At 43.0% G+C, this 25,954-nt stretch overlaps 1 protein-coding gene across 3 annotated transcripts in view; it reads left to right on the top strand.

The window, feature by feature from the left end:
• The window catches only part of POLG (DNA polymerase gamma, catalytic subunit), a 170,176-nt gene that overhangs the window by 20,328 nt on the left and 123,894 nt on the right, over positions 1-25,954 (top strand). For all 3 annotated transcript variants that reach the window (XR_011320805.1, XM_069766214.1, XM_069766215.1), the window contains exons 3-4: positions 8,788-8,983; positions 22,093-22,260. Coding sequence is in view for 2 of the 3 variants with exons in the window: in XM_069766214.1 (XP_069622315.1) it covers positions 8,788-8,983; positions 22,093-22,260 (364 nt within the window). In the remaining variant the exon portion in view is untranslated. The remainder of the gene's footprint in view (positions 1-8,787; positions 8,984-22,092; positions 22,261-25,954) is intronic.

Here is a 25,954-nt window from a genome sequence, read left to right as displayed (position 1 = left end):
AAAAAAAAATCTCTTTAAATCTTCAGCTTAGCGAGTGTGAACGAGCTGAGTGTGACCTGAGCGTAAGTGTGAACGGCAGTAAGTGTGTGACTTGTGATTCAGTGAAGAGGTATTTGGAAAACCTTTAACAAATACCTGTGTGAATTGGTGTGAGTTACTGAATTGGGAATAGCTATATTCACAAAGGGTTAATTTAGGGTGGGGGCTTATAATCAAGGGCTTATAAGGGGCAGCTGGTTGGGGCTGAAGTCCTTTTTGGAAGTGCATTGAACAGCAAGGTGGATTGCTGCTGAGGGGAAAAAGAAAAAAAAAATCTCTTTAAATCTTCAGCTTAGCGAGTGTGAACAAGCTGAGTGTGACCTGAGCGTAAGTGCAAACGGCGGTAAGTGTGACTTGTGATTCAGTGACTTTGGATTCAGGGAGTTTCCAAGGGAGGAATTACTGAATTGCTGTCTGTATTTTATTAATACTTTGCATTTATTTTTATTTAACTTTTCTGTCTGGTGCAATCCCCATTAGGAAATGTGCTCCACTATTGTTAATGCCATCCAGTGCACATCTTGCCACATGTAGGCAATCCTTGAGCAGCCGGTCGAGGGTGCATACTGCTGTGCGAGATGTGAGCACGTTGGAAGCCCAGGTTCTGGATCTAAATGTGCAGCTGGCAACACTGAGATCCATTGACAATATGGAAAGGAGTCTTCTGCTCACTGAGCAGACGCTCAATGGGATAGATGGGGGGGGGGGATGGTAGGATGGAGCTGCAGGACAGTGAAGCAGCAAGCTGGGTGACAGTTAGAAGGCCGGGTAGAGGGAAGAGTGCCAGGGAGGCTAGTCCTGATCTTGCACATCCCAATAAGTTTGCTAAGTTGGCAGATGAGGGGGGTGCCAGTACAGGGGTAGCACTGCTGCAGCCAGGCATGTCCTCTGAAAGCCGGAGGGACTGCTACAGTAAGGCGGGAAGTAGGAGAGCAGGGCAGGCCAGACAGGTTCTGGTAGTGGGGGACTCAATAATTAGGGGAACAGATAGGGCAATCTGTCACAAAGACAGGGATCGTCGAACGGTGTGCTGCCTACCTGGCGCTCGAGTCCGACACATCGCTGATCGGGTGGACAGATTACTGGGAGGGGCTGGTGAGGACCCAGTGGTCATGGTGCACATTGGTTCAAATGACACAGTTAGAGGTATATGGAAGGTCCTTAAAAACGATTTCAGGGGATTAGACTGCAAGCTGAAAGCAAGGACCTCCAACGTGGTATTTTCCGAAATACTGCCTGTACCACGTGCCACGCCAGAAAGGCAACGGGAGATTAGGGAGGTTAATAAGTGGCTCAAGAATTCGTGTAGGAAGGAGGGATTTGGGTTCCTGCAGACCTGGGCGGACTTCTCAGTTGGCTACAGGCTCTACGCTAGGGACGGGCTGCACCTCAATGGGGAGGGTGCAGCTGTGCTGGAGGAGAAAATGTCTAGAAGGTTGGAGGAGTGTTTAATCTAGGAAATGGGGGAGAGGGTATTCATTTTATAGGAGGGGAAGATAGTGCAGATAGAGACCTGGGCACAAATAAGGAAGTTGGGGGTGGCGGTGGCATGGGGGTGGGGTTATAGCAGTTAATAATTTAAGAAAGAATCGAGGTGCAAAGAGGAACATCAAGTGCATGTATACTAATGCCAGAAGCCTCGCCAACAAAATGGACAAGTTAGAATTAATGTTGTTGGAGCATAATTATGACATGGTGGGGATAACTGAAACATGGCTGGATGAGAGCCATGACTGGGCTGTTAACTTGCAGGGCTATAGCCTGTTCAGAAATGACTGTACAGATAAGCGAGGGGGAGGGGTGTGTCTATATGTAAAATCGTCCTTAAAACCCATCCTGCGTTATAAAATAGGTGAATCTAATGAAAATGTAGAGTCCCTGTGGGTGGAGATAAGGGGAGGGGGAAAAAATAATAAATTACTGATAGGGGTTTGTTATAAATCTCCAAAAATAATGGAAGCAATGGAGAATATCCTCGTAAAGCAAATAGATGAAGCTGCGACTCAAGGAGAAGTCATTATTATGGGGGACTTCAACTACCCTGAAATAGATTGGGGAACGGAAATCTTCAGTTCCAGCAAAGGTAATCGGTTTTTTGACAACTATGAGAGACAATTACCTTTCACAACTAGTTCAGTACCCAATAAGAAGGGGGAACTGCTAGACCTAATATTAACCAACAGGCCAGACCGCATAGCAAATATAAGGGTTGGGGGTCACTTGGGGAATAGTGATCACAAAATAATAAGTTTTCATGTATCCTTTAATAAGATGTGTAGTAGAGGGGTTACAAGGACACTAAACTTCAGGAGGGCAAATTTCCAACGGATGAGAGAGAGATCTTGGTGCAATTAACTGGGACGATATCCGGAGACATAAAAATACACAAAGAAAATGGGAGACTTTTATTAGCATCCTGGATAGGACCTGTGCACAGTATATACCGTATGGGAATAAACATACTAGAAATAGGAGGAAACCAATATGGCTAAATAGAGCTGTAAGGGGCGCAATAAGTGACAAAAAGAAAGCATTTAGAGAATTAAAGGAAGTAGGTAGTGATGAGGCATTAAATAAATACAGAAAATTAAATAGTCTGTAAAAAGCAAATCGAGGCAGCAAAGATTGAGACAGAGAGACTCATTGCCAGAGAGAATAAAAATAATCGCAAAATATTATTTAACTACATAAATAGTAAGAAACTAAAAAATGATAGTGTTGGCCCCCTTAAAAATAGTCTGGGTGAAATGGTGGATGAGGATGAGGAAAAAGCCAATATGCTAAATGACTTTTTATCATCAGTATTTACACAAGAAAATTCCATGGCAAACAATATGATCAGTGATAACAAAAGTTCCCTATTAAATGTCACCTGCTTAACCCAGCAGGAAGTGCGGCGGCGTCTAAAAATCACTAAAATTGACAAATCTCCGGGCCCGGATGGGATACACCCCCAAGTACTGCAGGAATTAAGTACAGTCATTGATAGACCATTATTTTTAATCTTTAAAGACTCCATAATAACAAGGTCTGTACCACAGGACTGGCGCAAGGCAAATGTGGTGCCAATATTCAAAAAGGGGACAAAAACTGAACTTGGTAATTATAGGCCAGTAAGCTTAACCTCTACTGTGGGTAAAATCCTGGAGGGCATTCTAAGGGATGCTATACTGGAGTATCTGAAGAGGAATTACCTCATGACCCAATATCAACATGGGTTTTCTAGGGAACGTTCATGTCAGACTAATCTGATCAATTTCTATGAAGAGGTAAGTTCTGGACTGGACCAAGGGAACCCAGTGGACGTAGTGTATATGGACTTTTCAAAAGCTTTTGATACGGTGCCACACAAAAGGTTGATACGTAAAATGAGAATAATGGGGATAGGGGAAAATAGTGTAAGTGGGTTAAGAGCTGGCTCAGGGATAGGAAACAAAGGGTGGTTATTAATGGAGCACACTCGGACTGGGTCGCGATCAATTTCTATGAAGAGGTAAGTTCTGGACTGGACCAAGGGAACCCAGTGGACGTAGTGTATATGGACTTTTCAAAAGCTTTTGATACGGTGCCACACAAAAGGTTGATACGTAAAATGAGAATAATGGGGATAGGGGAAAATAGTGTAAGTGGGTTAAGAGCTGGCTCAGGGATAGGAAACAAAGGGTGGTTATTAATGGAGCACACTCGGACTGGGTCGCGGTTAGCAGTGGGGTACCACAGGGGTCAGTATTGGGCCCTCTTTTTAATATATTTACTAAGGACCTTGTAGGGGGCATTCAGAGCAGAATTTCAATATTTGCAGATGACACTAAACTCTGCAGGGTAATCAATACAGAGGAGGACAATTTTATATTACAGGATGATTTATGTAAACTAGAAGCTTGGGCTGACAAATGGCAAATGAGCTTTAATGGGGATAAATGTAAGGTCATGCACTTGGGTAGAAGTAATAAGATGTATAATTATGTGCTTACTTCTAAAACTCTGGGCAAAACCGTCAATGAAAAAGACCTGGGAGTGTGAAGGAACAAATTATGAAAGATTCTCCATTTTGTGCTTTGACTCCATTTTCTTGTTGGTTAAAGATAAATTCTGTTATTTACTTAGGTAGAAGGCTACAGCTGCTATGAAATAACTCTGTTCTGTTTCTCACAAAGATAACATTTTGTTATTCAACTAATCTATGGTTTATAATTGGTATAAAGACTTTGAGTGTTCTAACTCGAGCCGAGCTAGATAAGAGTCTCATGGGTGTATCGCTATACAAGACTGAGGCATCTGTTAATATGTTTTTTTATGCCAAAAAGACATGACCATATCTGTAGTTTCCATTTTTCCTGTATCCTCATGGGTTAAATTTTTCCTGTATTCTTATAGGTTAAGAACTGTGAGCGTGTTCTTATGCTGATTGGTTGAAGTATAATTTCTATGACTATGAAAACTCATACAAAATAAACGGGGGCCCAGAGATCTGCTCGATCCCCCATACAGAGGCACGAGTCTCCGTCTGGTCATTTTCAGTTGCCGGCAACGCCCTGTAGATTAATTTGGAAATCACTGAGTCAACCGTGAAGGATCACTTTAGATCCTCCCTCAACAGGAGTATGGGTGGATGACAAACTCACATTTAGTGGCCAGTGTCAGGCAGCTGCTACAAAGGCAAATAAAGTAGTGGGATGCATTAAAAGAAGCATAGATGCTCATGAGGAGAACATAATTTTACCTCCATACAAATCACTAGTGCGATCACACTTAGAATACTGTGTACAGTTCTGGTCTCCGGTGACATAGCTGAACTAGAGCGGGTGCAGAGAAGAGCGACTAAAGTTATTAGAGGACTGGGGGGTCTGCAATACCAAGATAGGTTATTACACTTGGGGCTGTTTAGTTTGGAAAACGAAGGCTAAGGGGTGATCTTATTTGAATGTATAAATATATGAGGGGACAGTACAAAGTCCTTTCTGATGATCTTTTTAATTATAGATCTGAGACAGGGACAAGGGGGCATCCTCTACGTCTGGAGGAAAGAAGGTTTAAGCATATTAACAGACGTGGATTCTTTACTGTAAGAGCAGTGAGACTATGGAACTCTCTGCCATATGACGTTGTAATGAGTGATTCATTTCTTAAATTTAAGAGGGGATTGGATACCTTTCTTGAAAAGTATAATGTTACAGGTTATATATATTAGATTCCTTGATAGGGCGTTGATCCAGGGAACTAGTCTGATTGCCATATGTGGAGTCAGGAAGGAATTCTTTTCCCCAATGTGGAGCTTACTCTTTGCCACATGGGTTTTTTTTTGCCTTCCTCTGGATCAACATGTTAGGGCATGTTAGGTTAGGCTATGGGTTGAACTAGATGGACTTAAAAGTCTTCCTTCAACCTCAATAACTATGACTTAGCATTGTGATTTGGGTCATTGTCATGTTAGGCCGTACTTGGACGTTCTATGTGCAGCTTCCGGGCTGATGATTACAAATTTGCTTCTAGTATTTGCTGATAACATGCTGCATTCATCTTTCCTTCAACTTTGATCAAGTTTCCTGTGCCTTTGTAGCTCACACGTCCCCAAAACATCAGCGTTCCACCTCTGTGCTTTACAGTAGGAATGATATTCCTTTCATCATAGACCTTGTTAACCTCTTTCCAAATGTAACGTTTATGGTTGTGGCCAAAAAGTTAAATTTTTGTCTCATCACTCCAAATTACCTTGTTCCAGAAGTTTTGAGGCTTGTCTCTGTGCTGTTTTGTGTATTGTAGGCGAGATACTTTGTGGCATTTGCGCAGTAATGGCTTTCTTCTGTCGACTTGACCTTGCTGCCCATTTTTCTTCAAGTGCCTCTTTATTGTGCATCTTGAAACAGCCACACCGCTAGTTTTCAGAGTCCAGTATTTCTGTTGATGTTATGTGTGGGTTTTTCTTTGTATCCCGAGCAATTCTCCTGGCAGTTGTGGATGACCTTTTTGTTGGTCTACCTGACTTTGGTTTTGTTTTTACAGAATTTTTCATTTGGTAATCACAGTTTGAACACTGCTGACTGGCATTATCAATTCCTTGGATATCTTTTTGTATCCCTTTCCTGTTTTATACAGTTCAACTACCTTTTCCTGTAGATCCGTTGACAATTCTTTTGCTTTCCCCATGACTCACAATCCAGAAACATCAGTGGCTGGATGAAAGATGCAAGAGTCTGCCTGGATCCCAGAAGCTCACTCAGCTTTTATGCACCCACTGATTACAAGCAAACAGGTCACAGGTGAGGATGTTACCTTTAGGAGCCATTCAAACCCATTTGTGTCAACTTCTGTGTGTGCTATCAGGCCAAAATCACCAGGGTATGTGAAGTTTTGATCAGGGTTATTTGGATGTTTTGGGTTGTCATTGTGATTTAAAAAGAGAAAACAGTAGTTTCTCCAATAATGAGTGGAGAAAAAGTATTGGTATTATCATTCGTATTGTTTGAAAAAAGGCCAAGAAAGAAAAAGTTCTGCCGGGGTATGTAAACTTTTGAGCACAACTGTATTAGCCAATGGATTTGATTACAACTTTTTGATAGGGGATGTTACTAGAGCAGACGCCTTCCAATATTTGGAAAAAGAAAAGGAACTGCTTAAACCCAATAGGGGCTACAATAGAATCTGTGCCTTACAATAAGGAATTAGTATAAAATAGAAGCCAGTTGTAACCAGAATGATATAATGTCATATTAGATAACCTTAATGGATGACCTGATGGAAGGGAAAACCACACCTTCCAATAAGGAGTTACAAGAAAATAAGGTGTAAATGTTTTATTAGAATATAATCGTATCCGCCATTATGACAGTCGATTGTCACTTGCCATAATAAATATATCTGATCATACAGAGCCCTTTTTTCTTTTGATACAATAATATTGTCCAAAACATAACAGGAATAATTATGTATGTAATGCACAAAAACCCATCTAAAGTGGGAAGACTGCACCATAAACCATTGCTGAGATGGAGGCAAAAAAGTACAAGTAAAAGTCCCAAATACTAGAATGTAATGGCATAAGCATGAGTGGAGAGGTAAAGGATTATATGTAAGACTAGATTGTGGCCCGATTCTAACGCATCGGGTATTCTAGAATATGCATGTCCCCGTAGTATATGAACAATGATGATTCCAGAATTCGCGGCAGACTGTGCCCGTCGCTGATTGGTCGAGGCAACCTTTATGACATCATCGTCGCCATGGCAACCATTATGACATCTACGTCGATACTGTGCCCGTCGCTGAATCAAAAACGTGAGATGTCTACGTCCTTTATGACATCATCGTCGCTGTGCCCGTTGCTGATTGGTCGAGGCCTAGCGGCCTCGACCAATCAGAGACGCAGGATTTCTATGTCGATGCTGTGGGATTTCCAGGACAGACAGACAGAAAGACAGACAGACAGACGGAAAAACCCTTAGACAATTATATATATAGATAGGAAGGATTGCTGGCCCAAATTCATGTTGCTGTGCTCCTACTCTCCCGCCTTCCTCTTCCGTCTCCACCGCCCTCCTCTTCAGACCACACCGCCCTCCTCTTCTGTCCCCACCGCCCTGCTCTTCCATCCCCATCGCCCTCTTCTTCCGTTCATCTGCACTCCCCTTCCATCATCTTGTTGCTCTTCCATCCCCCTGTCCTGCTCGTTCATCCCTCCCGCCCTCCTCTTCAGTCCACACCGCCCTCCTCTTCAGTCCACACCGCCCTCCTCTTCCGTCCCCACCGCCCTCCTCTTCCATCCCCACCGCCCTGCTCTTCTATCCCCATCGCCCTCCTCTTCCATTCATCCGCACTCCCATCATCTTGTTGCTCTTCCATCCCCCTGTCCTGCTTTTCCATCCCCCCGCCCTGCTCTTCCATCCCCCTCACCCTGCTCTTCCATCCACACCGCCGTGCTCTTCCATCCACACCGCCCTGCTCTTCCATCCACACCGCCCTGCTCTTCCATCCACACCGCCCTGCTCTTCCATCTACACAGCCCTGCTCTTCCATTCACACTGCCCTGCTCTTCCATCCGCACCGCCCTGCTCTTCCATCCGCACCGCCCTGCTCTTCCATCCGCACCGCCCTGCTCTTCCATCCGCACCGCCCTGCTCTTCCATCCGCACCGCCCTGCTCTTCCATCCGCACCGCCCTGCTCTTCCATCCGCACCGCCCTGCTCTTCCATCCGCACCGCCCTGCTCTTCCATCCGCACCGCCCTGCTCTTCAATCCGCACCGCCCTGCTCTTCCATCCGCACCGCCCTGCTCTTCCATCCGCACCGCCCTGCTCTTCCATCCGCACCGCCCTGCTCTTCCATCCGCACCGCCCTGCTCTTCCATCCGCACCGCCCTGCTCTTCCATCCGCACCGCCCTGCTTTTCCATCCCCCCTCCCCCCGCTCTTCCATCCCCTCACCCCCACCCTGCTCTTCCATCCCCCCCTGCTTTTCCATCTCCCCCTCCCCCCACCGTGCGCTTCCATCCACACTGCCCCGCTCTTCCATCCACACCGCGTCCATCCGAACTCCCCTTCCATCATCTTGTGTATACTTAATGTGTTTTTACAATTGTTTTTAACTTGTCTATTGTCATTTTCTGTATTTATAAATACATATTTATCTCATGTTTGTGGTTTACTTATTTGAATACAGATTTCTAGGTGTTGCATTGGTGAGATTCTGTCAGTTTATCATATCTGAGCCGCTGTGGAGCTTTTACGTGATTTTTCTATACTCTATGTTTGCAGGTACTCGTGGTGCAGCAGACGGCTGATAGAAGACCGATACACATGGTCTAACCAAATGTCTCTATCTGATCTTATTCCTCTTGAGACCTCTGCAAAGTCAAATGCACTGAACAAACCCAATTGGACGGAGAGGCTAGTGGTGGGGCACAACGTCAGCTTTGATAGATCTTATATTAAAGAACAGTATCTCATCAAAGTAAGTGCATCTACCTAACCTTCTAATGTCAGAGACCTGTGTTACACTGTGACATCCAGGGATTGTTAATGGGGTCGCATCCTGAACCTTTGCAAAAAATCCCAACCCTGTGCCATCTTTGAAGGTTGAGTGCAACTGCATCTTGCATGCCATATGTCTGCGACTTGGCTTTTCTTTTTTCTTTTTTAAAGCCAAATGGAATCTTTGAAATGGAGGCGCAAGATCAAAAAGCAGAAAAATGGGACAAATGGTCTCAAGGCACAAGACCAAAAACTATCTGTGACATGACACATATTGCCACGTAGCACTAGCCAAAGGTATACTGTCATGTTACCTCTGGGGCAAAAAAGGGTAAGAATGCTGTCTCATTGACTTCTATGGGAGAGTTTGCTATTCTCTGTGACCTGTGCAGGGTTATTGCGCAGGTTTCCTTTCATTGTAATCTTGCCTGTGAAGGTAATGACATCACTGCTGTAAAGCAGCACTAAACGAGCACTACAACACCTTCATTCCCATTATCAGTGGGATTCAGCAGCTGGGCCCCAACCAATTGGGAAAGCAAAGCACCTAGCAACATGCGTCACGTTCTGTAATGGGAATACCCTTTTAAATACCTGTTTCCGCTTAATGTTTATGGTCAATTTGCTTTTACACTTCACAGTGTGGAAAAATCTCAATTACCAGTGGGTTATTGGTCACCAGCTGACTAGCTGTTGATGGTTTTTATGGCGGCTTTATTTGTATTCTCATTATGTGTATTCTGTTCTACAGCCGCACTCATTAGCGACGAGCAACAGGGTTATTGGGGTGTGCGCCATCCACGGAGACTCGTAGACCATCACAGCAGTAAACTATTATGTAAGCAAATGACTAAATGGAGGCAAATTTTGCTTACAGACTTTCAGGTAGCCACATAAGTTATCCATGTGCTGCATCTCTAACGCTAGTAACAAACTGAAAAATAATTGTAAAGTTAGAAAACCGCCAAGAAAATATATGAAAACATATAAAGAGGCTGACGACGGTAATCATCTAGTCACTTTGTATATAGTATACAGTCGCACTGCCTTCACTTTTGCCCAAAGTTTTATTATCACTTTGTCATTTCTTTAAAGTAACAGACAACCCCTTCTCAATCCCTATGTTCCTCTCCAGTAAAATAATAACGCCAAGTGCTGACATCGGCGCCATTCGGCTCTTGCTCCCCAGGGCTTGCGTGACATTGTTATATCACGTGATCCCTGCAGTCAATCACCGCTGCCTTCTCCTTTGGATGTAACTGACATCCAGGCTAAGTGAGCGCTGCGGCTTCTCTCTCACTTAACATAGTAACATAGTTAGTAAGGCTGAAAAAAGACATTTGTCCATCCAGTTCAGCCTATATTCCATCATAATAAATCCCCAGATCTACGTCCTTCTACAGAACCTAATAATTGTATGATACAATATTGTTCTGCTCCAGGAAGACATCCAGGCCTCTCTTGAACCCCTCGACTGAGTTCGCCATCACCACCTCCTCAGGCAAGCAATTCCAGATTCTCACTGCCCTAACAGTAAAGAATCCTTTTCTATGTTGGTGGAAAAACCTTCTCTCCTCCAGATGCAACGAATGCCCCCTTGTGCCCGTCACCTTCCTTGGTATAAACAGATCCTCAGCAAGATATTTGTATTGTCCCCTTATATACTTATACATGGTTATTAGATCGCCCCTCAGTCGTCTTTTTTCTAGACTAAATAATCCTAATTTCACTAATCTATCTGGGTATTGCAGTTCTCCCATCCCCTTTATTAATTTTGTTGCCCTCCTTTGTACTCTCTCTAGTTCCATTATATCCTTCCTGAGCACCGGTGCCCAAAACTGGACACAGTACTCCATGTGCGGTCTAACTAGGGATTTGTACAGAGGCAGTATAATGCTCTCATCATGTGTATCCAGACCTCTTTTAATGCACCCCATGATCCTGTTTGCCTTGGCAGCTGCTGCCTGGCACTGGCTGCTCCAGGTAAGTTTATCATTAACTAGGATCCCCAATTCCTTCTCCCTGTCAGATTTACCCAGTGGTACTTCGGATGTTTTGATTTGCCCAAAACAAGGGAGAGTGAAGCCAGCGGTGATTGGTCGTGGCGATCAGGGGAGCTGCGGGAGAGCCAGTGCTGATACCGCTGGAACGACGCCTGCAGCGGAGCTAGTATAGGTGTTATTATTTTACTGGGAGGAATCTTGGATTGAGATGGAATTGTCAGAGTAGCGAACAACCCCTTTAAGGAAATGTGAAGTGATGTACAACATGTGCAAATGTGATGGCAGTGCTACTGTTGTGGTCACATACTGTATACAACATGCCTTGCTGATTACCGTAGTCAGCATCTTTGAGATGGGATTGTCCGAGTAGTGGACCACCCCTTTAAAGTGAATCTCCACTTTTCATTATAACAGCATTCTGGGTTCAAAATTCTTTGATACATTTTCAGTGTATCTTTATAGCAGAAGAATCCTTTTTATGATGCAAAGTTCAAAATATTCGGCATATTTCATTTACTGCTCACATTGTTATTAGTGAGTTCATTGTATATAAGTGGCCAAAGATGTGGAAACGTTTTGGAAACCAAAAATTTGCATGTTTGATGGTCTATTACACCGTTGTTTAAAAAAAAACCCCATAAAATGTTATATGGTTGTAAAGATAATTAAATGATGAGTGCAAAGCTAATGCCTAAATACTGTCCAAACTTTATAACAAAAAAAAAACCATGAAAAGAGCGCGCACAGTGATTAGGTTGATATAGTACTGGGTGATTTATCAAATGAATTTGACTGACTCGCCCCTCCTCAACAGCAGGATCCAGATTTTGTTCACAATCATTCATTCGATTTTAGCCCCACACTTGAAGGCGGACGGTGAGGGGCAGAGAGGGAGAAACTTGTAGTGAAAACGTGGTGTGATGGTGTTGGAGAACTTTTGGACTCTGTGTAAGATGAGGAGGTGAAGTAGAGGCAGGACGCTGGTCACCTCCAAATAAGTCCTGTCCGCGGCTCGTAGTGTCATGGCTGCAGTTCATATGTTGCAGCTCTTGCTATATCTTATTGCAGCAGCTTGAACTTTCATACACATTGGGTCACACAGTCAGTACGAGTTTATTGGCTTCAGGAAGACCCAATCAATAGCTGCTGCAAAAAGACAAAGCAAGAGCCACTGCCCTAACGGTACCGAATTCTGCACTAGACTGAACAGGGAGGGGACACTGACGGCAAGACTTCACATATTGAACAGAATATGTGACATGGTATATACAGTGGCTCGTGAAAGTATTCACCCCCTTGGCTTTTTACCTATTTTGTTACATTGCAACATGTTTAAATATGTTTGTAATCTGATTTGTATGTGATGCATCAGCACTAAATAGTCCTAAGGAAGTGAAGTGAGAAAAATATAGGCATAAGTTAAATTAATGGGATCAAATAACTAAAAATTGGCTTGTTCATCTCTTTTGCTATGAAGCCCTTAACAATTTCTGGAGCAAGAAAGTCATATTCTTAGTAAAATGAAGTCCACCTGTGTGCAATATAAGTGTTACCTGGTCTGTCAGTATCTACACACCTTTTCTGAAAGGCCATAGAGGCTTCAACGCCATTAAACAAGAGGCAACACTAATTAAACAACACCATGAAGACCAAGGAGATCTCCAAACAAATCAGGGACAAAGTTGTTGAGAAGTACAAGTCAGGGTTGGGATCTAAACAAATATCCAAATCTCCGATGATTCCCTGGAGCAACATCACATCCATTATCATGAAATGGAAAGAACATGGTACCACAACAAACCTCGCACGAAAGGGCCGCCTACCAAAACTCTCAGCGTTTTGCAAGGAGGGCATTAATCAGAGATGTAGCACAGAGACTTCAAAGATAATCCTGAAGGAACTGCAGAGTTCCCAAGTAAAGATTGAAGTATCTGTCTATACAACCACAATAAGCTCTACACTTCATAGAGGTGGCCTTTATGGAAGAGAGGGCAGAAAAAAGCCATTACTTACAAACACAAATTTTAAGGCTCATTTTTAGTTTGCCAAAAGACGTGGGAGACTTCCCAAATGTATAGAGGAAGGTGCTGTCATCAGATGAGACCAACATTTTTTGCCGACCAAGGTAAATGCTTTGCCTGGGGCCAAACCAACATAGCTCATCACTCCAATAACTGCATCCCCACAGTAAAACATAGTGGTGGCAGCATCATGCTGTGGGGATGTTTTTCGGCAGCAGGGACAGAGAAACTTGTTTGCGTCGAGGTGAAGATGGATGGTACGAAATACAAGGATATTCTTGAGCAAAATCTGTTTGTCAGTGATGTGAGATTGGGATGGAGGTTCATCTTCCAACAAGACAATGACCCAAAGCATACTGCTAAAGTAACTCTCGAGTGGTTAAAGGGGAAACGTTTAAATGTTTTGGAGTGGCCTAGTCAAAGCCTAGACTTTAATCCAATTGAGAATCTATGGTCAGACTTGAAGATTTCTGTTTACCAGAGGAAAATACCTTACTTGAAGGAGCTGGAGCAGTTTTACCTTGAGGAATAGAGAAAAATTGCAGTGGCCAGATGTGGAAAGCTCATACAGACTTATCTAAAGCGACTTGCAGCTGTAATTGCCACAAGTGGAGGCTCTATAAAAGTACTCCCTTTAGAGGGGTGAAGTTTTCAGTTATAATATCCTATTTGTTTGCATCACATCAGCTGTAGGTATGTTCTTTACATGAACTGCTGAAAAACCCTTAAAAAACTGGGAACTTCCAGGTTGAGGTAGCAAAACACGAAAAATGACAAAGGGTGAATACTTTCACAAGCCACTGTATTACAGAACATCAGACATTATACCAGTCCCTTGGTATATAAGTAGGATGCATAGTGCACCATTACAGTATGCAAGGCGACATGTAACTGGTATATAGCATGCTAATATGTGACTGATGTTATCTAGTCATAGTGATATCTGATATTTTATGGTTATTGAATATTATATATCAGTCATATACTGCAGACATCAGATAATATTTACAGGACAGTATATGATTGCTATATCATGTATTATGTCCTGTTTTCTTGTGTATAAGTGACTTGGCTGTCTGTTGGTAGTTTAGTTTTCTTTACTTTTTATTATTACCATTTATACCCCTTTTAAAGGGAATCTGTCACTCAATTCATGCTGCCCAAACCACTGTCAGCATGAATCAGAGCCTGGCTGCACAATGGAAGCCATGTATATTTTTCACCAAAAAGCTCCAATGTTTCAGAATACATATAATTTTGAAGACCGCCACAATGCTCCAGGTGATTGCCAATTCTCTCCCATGTGTGTATAAAGCCAGAGATCTATCGGTCAACTAAAGCAGTGCAGGGAGAGTGCCAAACTAGTCACATCTATACCTATAGTCCTCCTTTTTAGACTTTGGATTATCTGAAACATCGGAGCTTTTTAGAGAAAAATATACCTGCTAACAATCGTGTAGCCAGGCTGTGATTCATGCTGCCTGTGGATGTGCAGCGTGAATCGAGTAACAGATTCCATTTTAAAGGGAACCTGTCGCCTACTTTTTTGTATATAAGCTGCGGCCACTGCGATTAGGGGCTTATCTACAGCATTCTATAATGCTGTTGATAAGCCCCTGTTGTAACCTGAAAGGTAAAAAAAAACAGGTTATATTATACTCACCCAGGGGTGGTTCTGCTGCGGTCCGGTCCGATGGGCGTCGCGGTCCGGGTCCGGGGCCTACCATCTTCATACGATGTCGTCCTCTTTGCTTCCTGCCGCAGCTCCTGCGCAGGCGCTGGGCCTCTCTGAACTTTCCCGGCGCCTGCGCACTGCAGTAATTTGCTCTGCCCTCAACAGGGCAGATAAAGTACGCCTGCGCAGGAGCCGCGACAGAAGCAAGGAAAAGGACGTCATCGCATGAAGATAGGAGGCACCGGACCGTGACGCCCATTGGACCCAGACTGCACCCCCCAGGTGAGTATAATATACGGTAACTTGTTTTTCTTACCTTTCAGGTTATATCAGGGGCTTATCTACAGCGTTACAGAATGCTGTAGATAAGCCCCTGATGCCAGTGGCTGAAGCTTATATACGAAAAAGTAGGTGACAGATGCCCTTTAAAAAAAAAAAAAAAAAAAAAAGTTCCATCTGTCTCCGGAGGTGTGGGGCTTCAATTGGGTGGTTGTTGGGGCAGAACATAGGTTGGGCGTTACTCTTTTCACGACCAGTGCTCTGATTAGCTAAATTAGACAAAAAAAGGGGGAGTGTATAGTCCAAGGTCAACAAGTATCAAATTCAATAGAATACCTTAAAAATCAATTTTATTAGATATGATTTTAAAATGTAGAAACAAACGACATATACTAAATTACCCATCCTAATATACCCTAGGTAGCCCTATCCCCCTGCTGCGGAGGATGGCACCCTAAATGATACAAGTGTTGCCCCCGCTCCACGACAACTGTCCCTATATGTCCCTATTTCTGGGTCCAGGGATATCGGGAGAATTCAATACACCAAAGAACACCATAAGAAAAAGGGGGGTAGGTAAATATATTCTTCTTAATCCTACAGTGTATCTTGCAAGCACTATACATATATAAATACAAGACCCCAAAGATAGAAGTATGAAGAAACCTACCCAGGGTTCTAATCACACAGGGTCTCTTATTGAATATATGGGACTCCTCCACAATTAGCAATGCACCTCCATTATGCCTATTGGGACCACAAGGAGAACAACCTAGATGACGGACTGTCATTCATCCTGTGCGGCTTGTCTCGGCAGGTTGAAAATGTGCCAGCGCTTCTATTAACGAGTAAGCCAATAGTCAGTAATAAAATGCCTCAGTGCAATAAAGTATCACAGCAAATCAAAAAGTATCAGTGCTTGTGTGAATGATGATACACGGCAACTCATGGTCACGTTTTTTTTTTTTTTTTTTAAGGAAAGATTGGATTGGTTTGTCCCATAAACTGACTATATCAACCAGAAATACAGTGCTTGAGATAGTAATTTGTTTATTTTACTAATTTATATAGCACCATTAATTCCACAGCGCTTTACAGACATTAGCGGCACTGTCCCCCATAGGGAAATTAGATTGCGAGTCCCTATCAGTATGTCTTTGAAGTGTGGAAGGAAACCCATGCAAACACGGGGAGAAGATGCAAACTCCTTGCAGATGTTGTTCTTGGTTAGATTTGAACCCAGGACCCCAGTGCTGTAGTGCTAACCACTGAGCCACCGTACTGCTCTGCGCAAACAAAGTGTCCGTGCTCTTGCATATACTGATATACGATAGTAGATATGGGTTACTTATCCCATATGTAATGGCTCGATTCGTTTCTCTATAGGTGGTTCATCAGGAGGCCCAGATAACTGAACATGATAGAGGATCTAAGTTGCTGTTTGTTCACTTTTAAATACCCCACCTAGAACTTAAAATGAGGCTGGTTTCTGAAAAATAATGAAAAACCTTGCACTATTAGATATCTGTTCCTGGCCTCTGATGTATGTAAGTACACCTGTGTAGACAAATTCATCCACTAGCGGTTGCGTTCGAGTGCCGATATCAGTGACTCGCATCACTTCCGGTTATCTGGCTGGCGCATCCGTGCTTTCCGTTCCACATTGCACTGGATTGACATTGCCGATACCTAACATCATTTTCGGTCTCGGTTGGCCCATGCGTACCCCAAGAGTCTTGTTCCACACTGGAGCACACCTCCATCTTTTAGCGGTCTAGCTCTGAGCTATTTGTATTCCAGATCGGGTCGCATCCATTCTACAATGCACTAGTACCACGAGCCTATGCAAACTGATAACATTTCATAAGCAATATTGGTAAAAGACGCATATGTAATGCTCCAGAATCATTCTGGCTTAGGTTCACTATTTCTCATTATACTAGGATTATTTTTAGTGGAAAATAGAACAAAAGCTTAGAAACACAATTGTTATTCTCGCTAATATGACTAGGGGATTGCTTTTTTGTAAAGAGCTATGAATATTCAGATGAAGTAAAGCACCCTTATTATTCTCCATGATAAAACAGATTTGTTTTATATTCGGATAAAAAAATTGTATCTGGACTTAATCAATAGTTAGGTGGGGTCAACTGTGGTACATTCGGATTTCATGGGGAGAAATATGTAGATGTGTTATTGTGATAAGGGAACAATAAAAAATGGACCCACTGGATGGCAAAAATAACTTTCATGGATCCAGAAGTACCACTTGGTTATGAGACACCCAAACAGGTACCCCCTGCAAAAAGCACCCATATGATATTTCATTCGAGCGCCTTTGGTGATTGAATCCATCCTGAAGGTCCACTCACATTCCTTTTGTAGTGTTTGTGTAAAGGTACCTTCACACTAAACGATATCGCTAGCAATCCGTGACGTTGCAGCGTCCTCGCTAGCGATATCGTTTAGTTTGACACACAGCAGCGATCAGAATCCTGCTGTGATGTCGTTGGTCGGGGCTAGAGGGCCAGACCTTTCTTTGGTCGCTGGCTCTCCTGTTGACATCGCTGAATCGGCGTGTGTGACACCGATTCAGCGATGTCTTCGCTGGTATCCAGGGTAAACATCGGGTAACTAAGCGCAGGGCCGCGCTTAGTAACCCGATGTTTACCCTGGTTACCAGCGTAAAAGTAAAAAAAACAAACACTACATACTTACCTAACGCTGTCTGTCCTCCAGCGCTGTGTTCTGCACTTCTCCTGTACTGGCTGTGAGCGTCGGTCAGCCGGAAAGCAGAGCGGTGACGTCACCGCTCTGCTTTCCGGCCGCTGTGCTCACAGCCAGTACAGGAGGAGTGCAGAGCACAGCGCTGGAGGACAGACAGCGGTAGGTAAGTATGTAGTGTTTGTTTTTTTTACTTTTACGCTGGTAACCAGGGTAAACATCGGGTTACTAAGCGCGGCCCTGCGCTTAGTTACCCGATGTTTACCCTGGTTACCTGCATCGTTGGTCGCTGGAGAGCTGTCTGTGTGACAGCTCTCCAGCGACCAAACAGCGACGCTGCAGCGATCCGGATCGTTGTCGGTATCGCTGCAGCGTCGCTTAATGTGAAGGGGCCTTAAGTCACCCTTTCTAATCCTTCTATGACACAAAAGGAGATATCATTCAACCTCCCCGCTTGCACTTGGTTTATATGTTATGCAATAGGGGGGTATCCGAGTGATGGTGTATGTCTCCCAGGCGTTCCCCTACCCTTCCCCTAAATTCTCTGGTTGTTTTTCATATGTAATCCAACAGGCAGGTACAGGCTGCCTTGTACACTACTTTGGTTGTTTTGCAATTGTAAAAGACCCTGATAACCCTCCCTGTTCTGCAGATGCAGAGCTGGTGAATGAGTTGCAATAGGTAGTCCAATTTTAAATGTAGAAGTCACCGCATCTGAAGAAGCCACAGGTCCTTCTATCCAACCAGGGCCCCTTACTGCGTACTCTGCTCTTTCATACAGGCTGTGTACCAATTTATCTTTGATAGATTTTCCACTTCTATAGGTAATACTGGAAGACTCGGGTATAACCCCTTGCAGGTCCGGATCAGCCATCAGTATTCCCCAGTTTCTTTTAAGGGTGTTATACACTATCATTCAAAGGTTTAGGGTCACCCAGACAATTTTGTGTTTTCCATGAAAACTCATACTTTTATTAATCAAATGAGTTGCCAAATGAATTGAAAATCTAGTCCAGACATTGACAAGGTTCGAAAAAAAGATTTTTATTTGAAATAATAATTTTCTCATTCAAACTTTGCTTTTGTCAAAGAATGCTCCCTTTGCAGCAATTACAGCATTGCAAACCTTTGGCATTCTAGCAGTTAATTTGCTGAGGTAATCTGGAGAAATTTCCCCCCATGCTTCCAGAAGCCCCTCCCACAAGTTTCTTTGGCTTGATGGGCACTTTTTGCGCTCCGTACGGACAAGCTGCTCCCACAACAGCTCAATGGGTTTGAGATCTGGTGACTGTGCTGGCCACTCCATTACAGATAGAATGTCCTGTTGTAGGATGAAATTGGGTCCAATCAAGCGCTGTCCACAGGGTATGGCATGGCGTTGCAAAATGGCGTGATAGCCTTCCTTATTCAAAATCCCTTTTACCTTGTACAAATCTCCCACTTTACCAGTACCAAAGCAACCCCAGACCATCACATTACTTCCACCATGCTTGACAGATAGCATCAGGCACTCTTCCAGCAACTTTTCAGTTGTTCTGCGTCTCACAAATGTTCTTCTGTGTGATCCAAATACCTCAAATTTGGATTCGTCTGTCCATAACGCTTTTTCCCAATCTTCCTCTGTCCAATGTCTGTGTTCTTTTGCCCATATCAATCTTTCCCTTTTATTAGCCAGTCTCATATATGGCTTTTTCTTTGCCACTCTGCCCTGAAGGCCAGCATCCCGGAGTCGCCTCTTCACTGTAGACGTTGACACTGGCATTTTGCGTGTACTATTTAATGAAGCTGCCAGTTGTGGACCTGTGAGGCGTCTATTTCTCAAACTACAGACTCTAATGTACTTGTCTTGTTGCTCAGTTGTGCAGCAGGGCCTCCCACTTCTCTTTCTACTCTGGTTAGAGCCTGTTTGTGCTCTATTCTGAAGGGAGTAGTACACACCATTGTAAGAAATCTTCAGTTTCTTGGCAATGTCTCGCATTGAATAGCCTTAATTTCTAAGAACAAGAATAGACTGTCGAGTTTCACATGAAAGTTCTTTTTTCTGGCCATTTTGAGAGTTTAATAGAACCAAAAAATGTAATGCTCCAGATTCTCCACTAGCTCAAAGGAAGGTCAGGTTTATAGGTTCTCTAATCAGCCAAACTGTTTTCAGCTGTGCTAACATACTTGCACAAGGGTTTTCAAGGGTATTCTAACCATCCATTAGCCTTCTTACACAGTTAGCAAGCACAAAGTACCATAATAACACTGGAGTGATGGTTGTTGGAAATGGGCCTCTATACACCTATAAAGATATTGCATTACAAACCAGACGTTTGCAGCTAGAATAGTCATTTACCACAATAACAATGTATAGAGTGTATTTCTGAATCATTTAATGTTAGCTTCATGGTAAAAACTGCTTTTATTTAAAAAATAAGGAAATTTTCAAGTGACCCTAAACTTTTGAATGGTTGTGTATAGTGGCATGATTCTGAGGAAGAACACCCGAAACACATGTAAAGGGGGTCCGCTGTTGCAAGTTAGAGCTTAGCTAATTATGCCTGTCTGTAATCGTATATTGAGTCTTGTTTTAATAATGGCTATATAAATTGTATTTCTCTTACTGTCCCTGGTCTGTCTGCTGGCAGATGCTTTGGAATCATGCCACTATAGCTTCAGATCCAAACATCCGAACCATCTGATCTGCACCTATTTCTTGCATATTAACCCTTACCGCCTGAAGTGTGTGTCGTATTGTCATTATAATTAGGGTTACAGCAAGCATTCTCATTCCCATTATTAGGCATTTACCAATCCATATGCTCTATATATACAATCCTTTATAATTGTAATAATTTCTAGTATAACCCTTGCTCAGTGTGTTTTTTCCTTCTCTGTTTAGTATGTGTTGCCATCTCCTTTTTTCTTTCTAATCATGTCTTTTTAATTTTTTGCCTAGTAACAATCTCCACTTTTTATACATTATATTGTCTGTGGAGGATCTTTTTTCTATTATTGGTTTCTGTCTTTCTTGGTCCTCTGTGTTACTGTTTAGGGTTTAGGGCACAATAGGCTCCATATTAAAGCCATACTACAAGGATTATGTTTCTAAACTTCTCCTTGGATCATCTTAACAAAAAAAAATAAAAATCTCGCAAAAGGCACACGACCTGGCTCCTGTGCCCGGGATTCGTCGTCATCAGTCACGTGCAATCTTGCGGACAGCAACTGCATTCAATAATTAGATACAAATTGATTAGTAGCTGTCGAAGGTCTAGACCTTACTTTTGAGACCCCATGCGCATTAGATTAATTTTGTTTTGGTTAATCCAAAAAAATTACAAATCAATATCTTCCCTAAGTCTGAAAATTTTTTTTGCGAGATTGCCCGGCCCTAGGTTGATGTGAACCGGCTTTCCTTAATGTAACTAGTTGTGTGATTGGTATCAAGTTGGTTGCTTTTTTATTTGTTTTCCTTTGTGGAGTGAGATTGTAGAACTTAGAGAAATGAGAAAACTGATGAATGTAGACTGATTACTCAGAAAGCGATATAAAATAGTTGAAATTAGAAGAAAAATCGGTGGAAATCTCACCAAAAGTGAGTCAAATCTTTTAGTAGAGCTACAAGAAGATCGGGCAACTATAAAGGTACCGTCACATTAAGCGATGCTGCAGCGATATAGACAACGAGCCGATCGCTGCAGCGTCGCTGTTTAGGTCGCTAGGAGACGTCAAACACAGCAACACCAGAACGATGCAGGAGCGATCCAGTGACGTACTTATCGTTCTCGCTGGTTGTTCGCTCCATGAAAAAACATTGCAGTCATCGTTGCTTTTGCTGTCAAACATGACGAATCACGCCGACCTGACGACCAAATAAAGTTCTGGCCTTCTAGCTCCGACCAGCGATGTCACAGCAGGATCCTGATCGCTGCTGCGTGTCAAACACAACGAGATCGCTATCCAGAACGCTGCAACATCACGGATCGCTGTCGTTCTCGTTGGAAAGTTGCTCAGTGTGAAGGTACCTTAAGACCTGATGGGAAAAGGTGGACAATGGAAGAAAGCGAACTGTCTGCAGAAAGTGAACTCTGTGTGGTTTGAAGTATTGTGCAAACACTGTTCAAGGCAGAGTGCCAAAAAAAAAAATTATTGCTACAAGATTGAAAAGACTACAGTGGGATAAAGCCTGTGTTAACTGGAAGCAACAATTTAAAATAAATAGATACATTTCTGTAATTTTTGACAATAGTATATAACAATATGCAGTAAACTCCGAGGTTCCCCCTACGGGAAGTTACAGACATGTCTCTATTCTGTAGTAAGTTGACAATGGATGATCAAAATGACACATTTTAATACATGCAGTCTGAGAATGACAACGTATTGTTTTTTCTTGTTCCAGGGCTCAAAAATGCGATTTATGGACACAATGAGCATGCATATGGCTGTTTCAGGCCTTACTGGATTTCAGCGGAGCTTATGGATGGCAAGTAAATACGGGAGGAAGAAAGGATTGCAGGAGGTTAAGCAGCACATCCTGAAAACGCGCAGCAAGGGTGATGGCCCTGCAGTAAGTAAATCATGCCGACGTCTTCCAGGGAAATATAGCACTAAAGCTTTAGTTTTCACTTTGCTATCCTTTCTGGGCTGTACATCTGCTATGGAGAGAATGTCACCACTAGTGCAAGTGATTACTCGTCTCCTGTCTGTGCACACAGAGGGTTAAAGGGAATCTGTCAGCAGGTTTTTGCTACTCCATGTGAGAGAAGCCTAATACAGGAAAAGATTTCATTTCAAAAACCTGACCTGCACATCCAAACATAGACTAAGTGTGAACAGGTGCTGAACCTAGAGTCGCCAACTCGTATATAGTTAAGTAAATAAGGCAGCACACTGCAGCGCTAAAACATGCAAACTTGAAAACACGAAATTTGAACTGCATTACTGCACTAGAAATATGAAAAATGAGAGCTTTTAGCGCATAAAAATGGCCAATTTTATGTGTACCTGGTAGCCCCTTTACGGCATCTCTCTTATACCAGGTCCTACGCTTGCCTTACCTCGCTGAGAATAAACGTCTCCATCTGAATGGGTACATGTGAAACCTCTTAGACTAAAATTCTCTCTCTCTGTGGAGGGGTATTGGACCTGCTGTAATTAAAAGACCTGAAGCTAGGGGGCGGAGTGCACGATCAGAAGGCTAGAGAATACATTTCAAAAACCTGACCGGCACATCCAAACATAGACTCAGTGTGAACAGGTGCTGAACCCAGAGTCGCCAACTCGTATATAGTTAAGAAAATAAGGCAGCACACTGCAGCGCTAGAACATACAAACTTGAAAACACGAAATTTGAACTGCATTACTGCACTAGAAATATGAAAAATGAGAGCTTTTAGCGCATTAAAATGGCCAATTTTATGTGTACCTGGTAGCCCCTTTACGGCTTCTCTCTTATACCAGGTCCTACGCTTGCCTTACCTCGCTGAGAATAAACGTCTCCATCGTGTTTTCAAGTTTGCATGTTTTAGCGCTGCAGTGTGCTGCCTTATTTTCTTAATAAAGGAAAAGAGACCCTGATTCCAGTGATGCATCTTAAACTACTGGGTTCAGCAGCTGTGACACAATCCTGGAGTTCTTAGATGTGTCATGTAGCAGAGGTGAGAAAGCTAACCCCGCCCCCACCACGCTTTTTTTGTACATGGTCTATTGACAGTGAGCTGATTATCCTAGGACAGGGTGTGATTGCACCATGTCTCGCATGCACTGTGGTCCAAGCAGTGATAATCTCCTAATGAAAAACCCTTTATTGTAAGTAAACAGCACACAGCCTGATAAATGTCACATTGCTGAATTCTGAGTCTCAGCTGCTACATCATTCTGTCCTCAGATTACATAAGTAAGGACTGCTGACAGATTCCCTTTAGCAGTGACAGGAATAGCCAAGCGAAAGGAGAGTAATCGGTATCCGAACTGCGATATAAAAAATGTAGCTTTATTTCATCCTTCATAATGTATCCTTCGTTGAAATAAGACGTGCATCCGCCATATGACACATTTCAGTCAATTAATAATAATCTTTATTTTTATATAACGCTAACAATTAATTAATTAAGGGCCATACCAGCATGAAATGCATTATATGGTGAATGCACGACGTCTTTGTTTGTAGAGATGCATTACATTTTTTATTTACCGTACTTTTTTTCTCTGTTTGAAAAATGTTGTTTTATAATCATGTTACATATGTGAAAACATATTCAATCTGATAGAAATCTCACAGAAAAGTACAAAAGTTGTCATTAATTTTAATAACAGATTTTTCATAGTTAAAGGAAACCTGTCAGCAGACAGTGTCAGGTCGGCACTGTTATACTGATTACACTGATACATTGGGTGATGAAATCCATCTTGTGGTTGTTGTTTAATCTTTATGTTCAGTTTTGAGTTAATGATATGCCCGTGCTCGGGGGCGGTCTGTGGGGGGTCTTCATGTGTTGCTCTAATTCGCTATTCATCTGTATGGCAGTATTTTACATAATGAATATTATATCGCCGGTGGCGGAGCCTACGCTGCAGCATGATCACATATGTAATGTGCAGTTCATTCTTTTATTTGATTATATCCATAAATTCATAAAAAAATAAAATAATTTAGTAAATGGCGCCCGTCCCGCCTGCACAGTAGCAGCTACTGGCGATCCAGTGGCTGCTACTGCGCAGGTGTCGGCAGTGCCATCTTGCTAGAGAAAAAAAATTCCTCCTCCAAGATGGCGCCGGCATCTTATTGAAGGAGGATTTTTTTTTTCTAGCAAGATGGTGCTGCCGACACCTGCGCTGTAGCAGCCACTGGATCACCGATAGCTGCTACTGTGCAGGTGCGCTGGTGCCATTTACAAACTGATTTTTTTTTTTAGGAATTTATGGAAACAATCAAAGAAAAGAATGAACTGCACATTACATATGTGATCATGCTGCAGGTCAGAGGAGTAGCTAGGGTTTTGATTCAGGAAGGGGGGGGGGGGCGAAGCTTCTGAGTGGGCCCCTAACCAGGTAACCTTGGTTTACAGCTGGGTGACGCGCCCTAATAGTGGAGGAGAACCTCAGCAGATGACCGCGCTGTTACTGAAAATAATCTACTATATAATTGTCTAAGGGTCACTTCCGTCTGTCTTTCTGTCTGTCCTTCTGTCTGTCACGGATATTCATTGGTCGCGGCCTCTGTCTGTCATGGAAATCCAAGTCGCTGATTGGTCGTGGCAAAACGCCCACAACCATTGCCACGACCAATCAGCGACGGCACAGTCCGGTGGCAATATGGCCGCTCCTTCCTCCCCGCAGTCAGTGCCCACTCCATACTCCCCTCAAGTCAGCCCTCACACAGGGTTAATGGCAGCGTTAATGGACCGCGCTATGCCGCGGTGTAACGCACTCGGTTAATGCAGCTATTAACCCTGTGTGACCAACTTTTTACTAATGATGCGTATGCAGCATCAATTGTAAAAAAAAATCTGATGTTACAAATAATAATAATAATAAAAAAAAGTTATTCTCACCCTCCGACGTAGCGCTGTCCTCGGCAGTGCAAGCGGCAGGTTCCGGTGCCAAGGATGCTATGCGAGAAGGACCTTCCATGACGTCACGGTCATGTGACCGCGACGTCATCACAGGTCCTGCGCTCATACCAACCCTGGGACCGGAAGCTGCCGCGTGCACCGCAGATAGGCGTCAGGACTACAAGGGACCTTCGGAAGGTGAGTATATGTTCATTTTTTATTTTAAGTCTTTTTTTATCCTGTTACATACGTGGCTGGGCAATATTTCTACGTGACTGGCCAATATACTACGTGACTGGGCAGTATACTACGTGTCTGTGCTGTATACTACGTGCTTCTGTGCTGTATACTAAGTCGCTATGCAATATACTACGTGACTGGGCAATATACTACATCACTGGGCAATATAATACGTGGCTGGGCAATATACTACGTGGGCTGTGCAATATACTATGTGGACATGCATATTCTATACATATAAATGACACAAACGCATGGTATAATTAAAATTATCCATAATCTGTAACCATGCCCATGATAGGATATAACCGCCTATCATCAACTACTGCATAGGACTTCAACACAAATGATGATCAGAAGGCACTGAATATTCATACAAAAACCACAATTTTATTATACACAAATATTAAAAGACAATATGACCAAACTAGGGGGATGGAACACCCGACTATTCAAACACCATCGCTA

This window comes from Ranitomeya imitator, chromosome 4 (assembly GCF_032444005.1).
Source record: "Ranitomeya imitator isolate aRanImi1 chromosome 4, aRanImi1.pri, whole genome shotgun sequence".
NCBI classification, from domain to species: domain Eukaryota; kingdom Metazoa; phylum Chordata; class Amphibia; order Anura; family Dendrobatidae; genus Ranitomeya; species Ranitomeya imitator.
The sequence above is the reverse complement of the archived record's forward strand: the minus strand, read 5'-3'. Positions and strand labels throughout refer to the sequence as shown.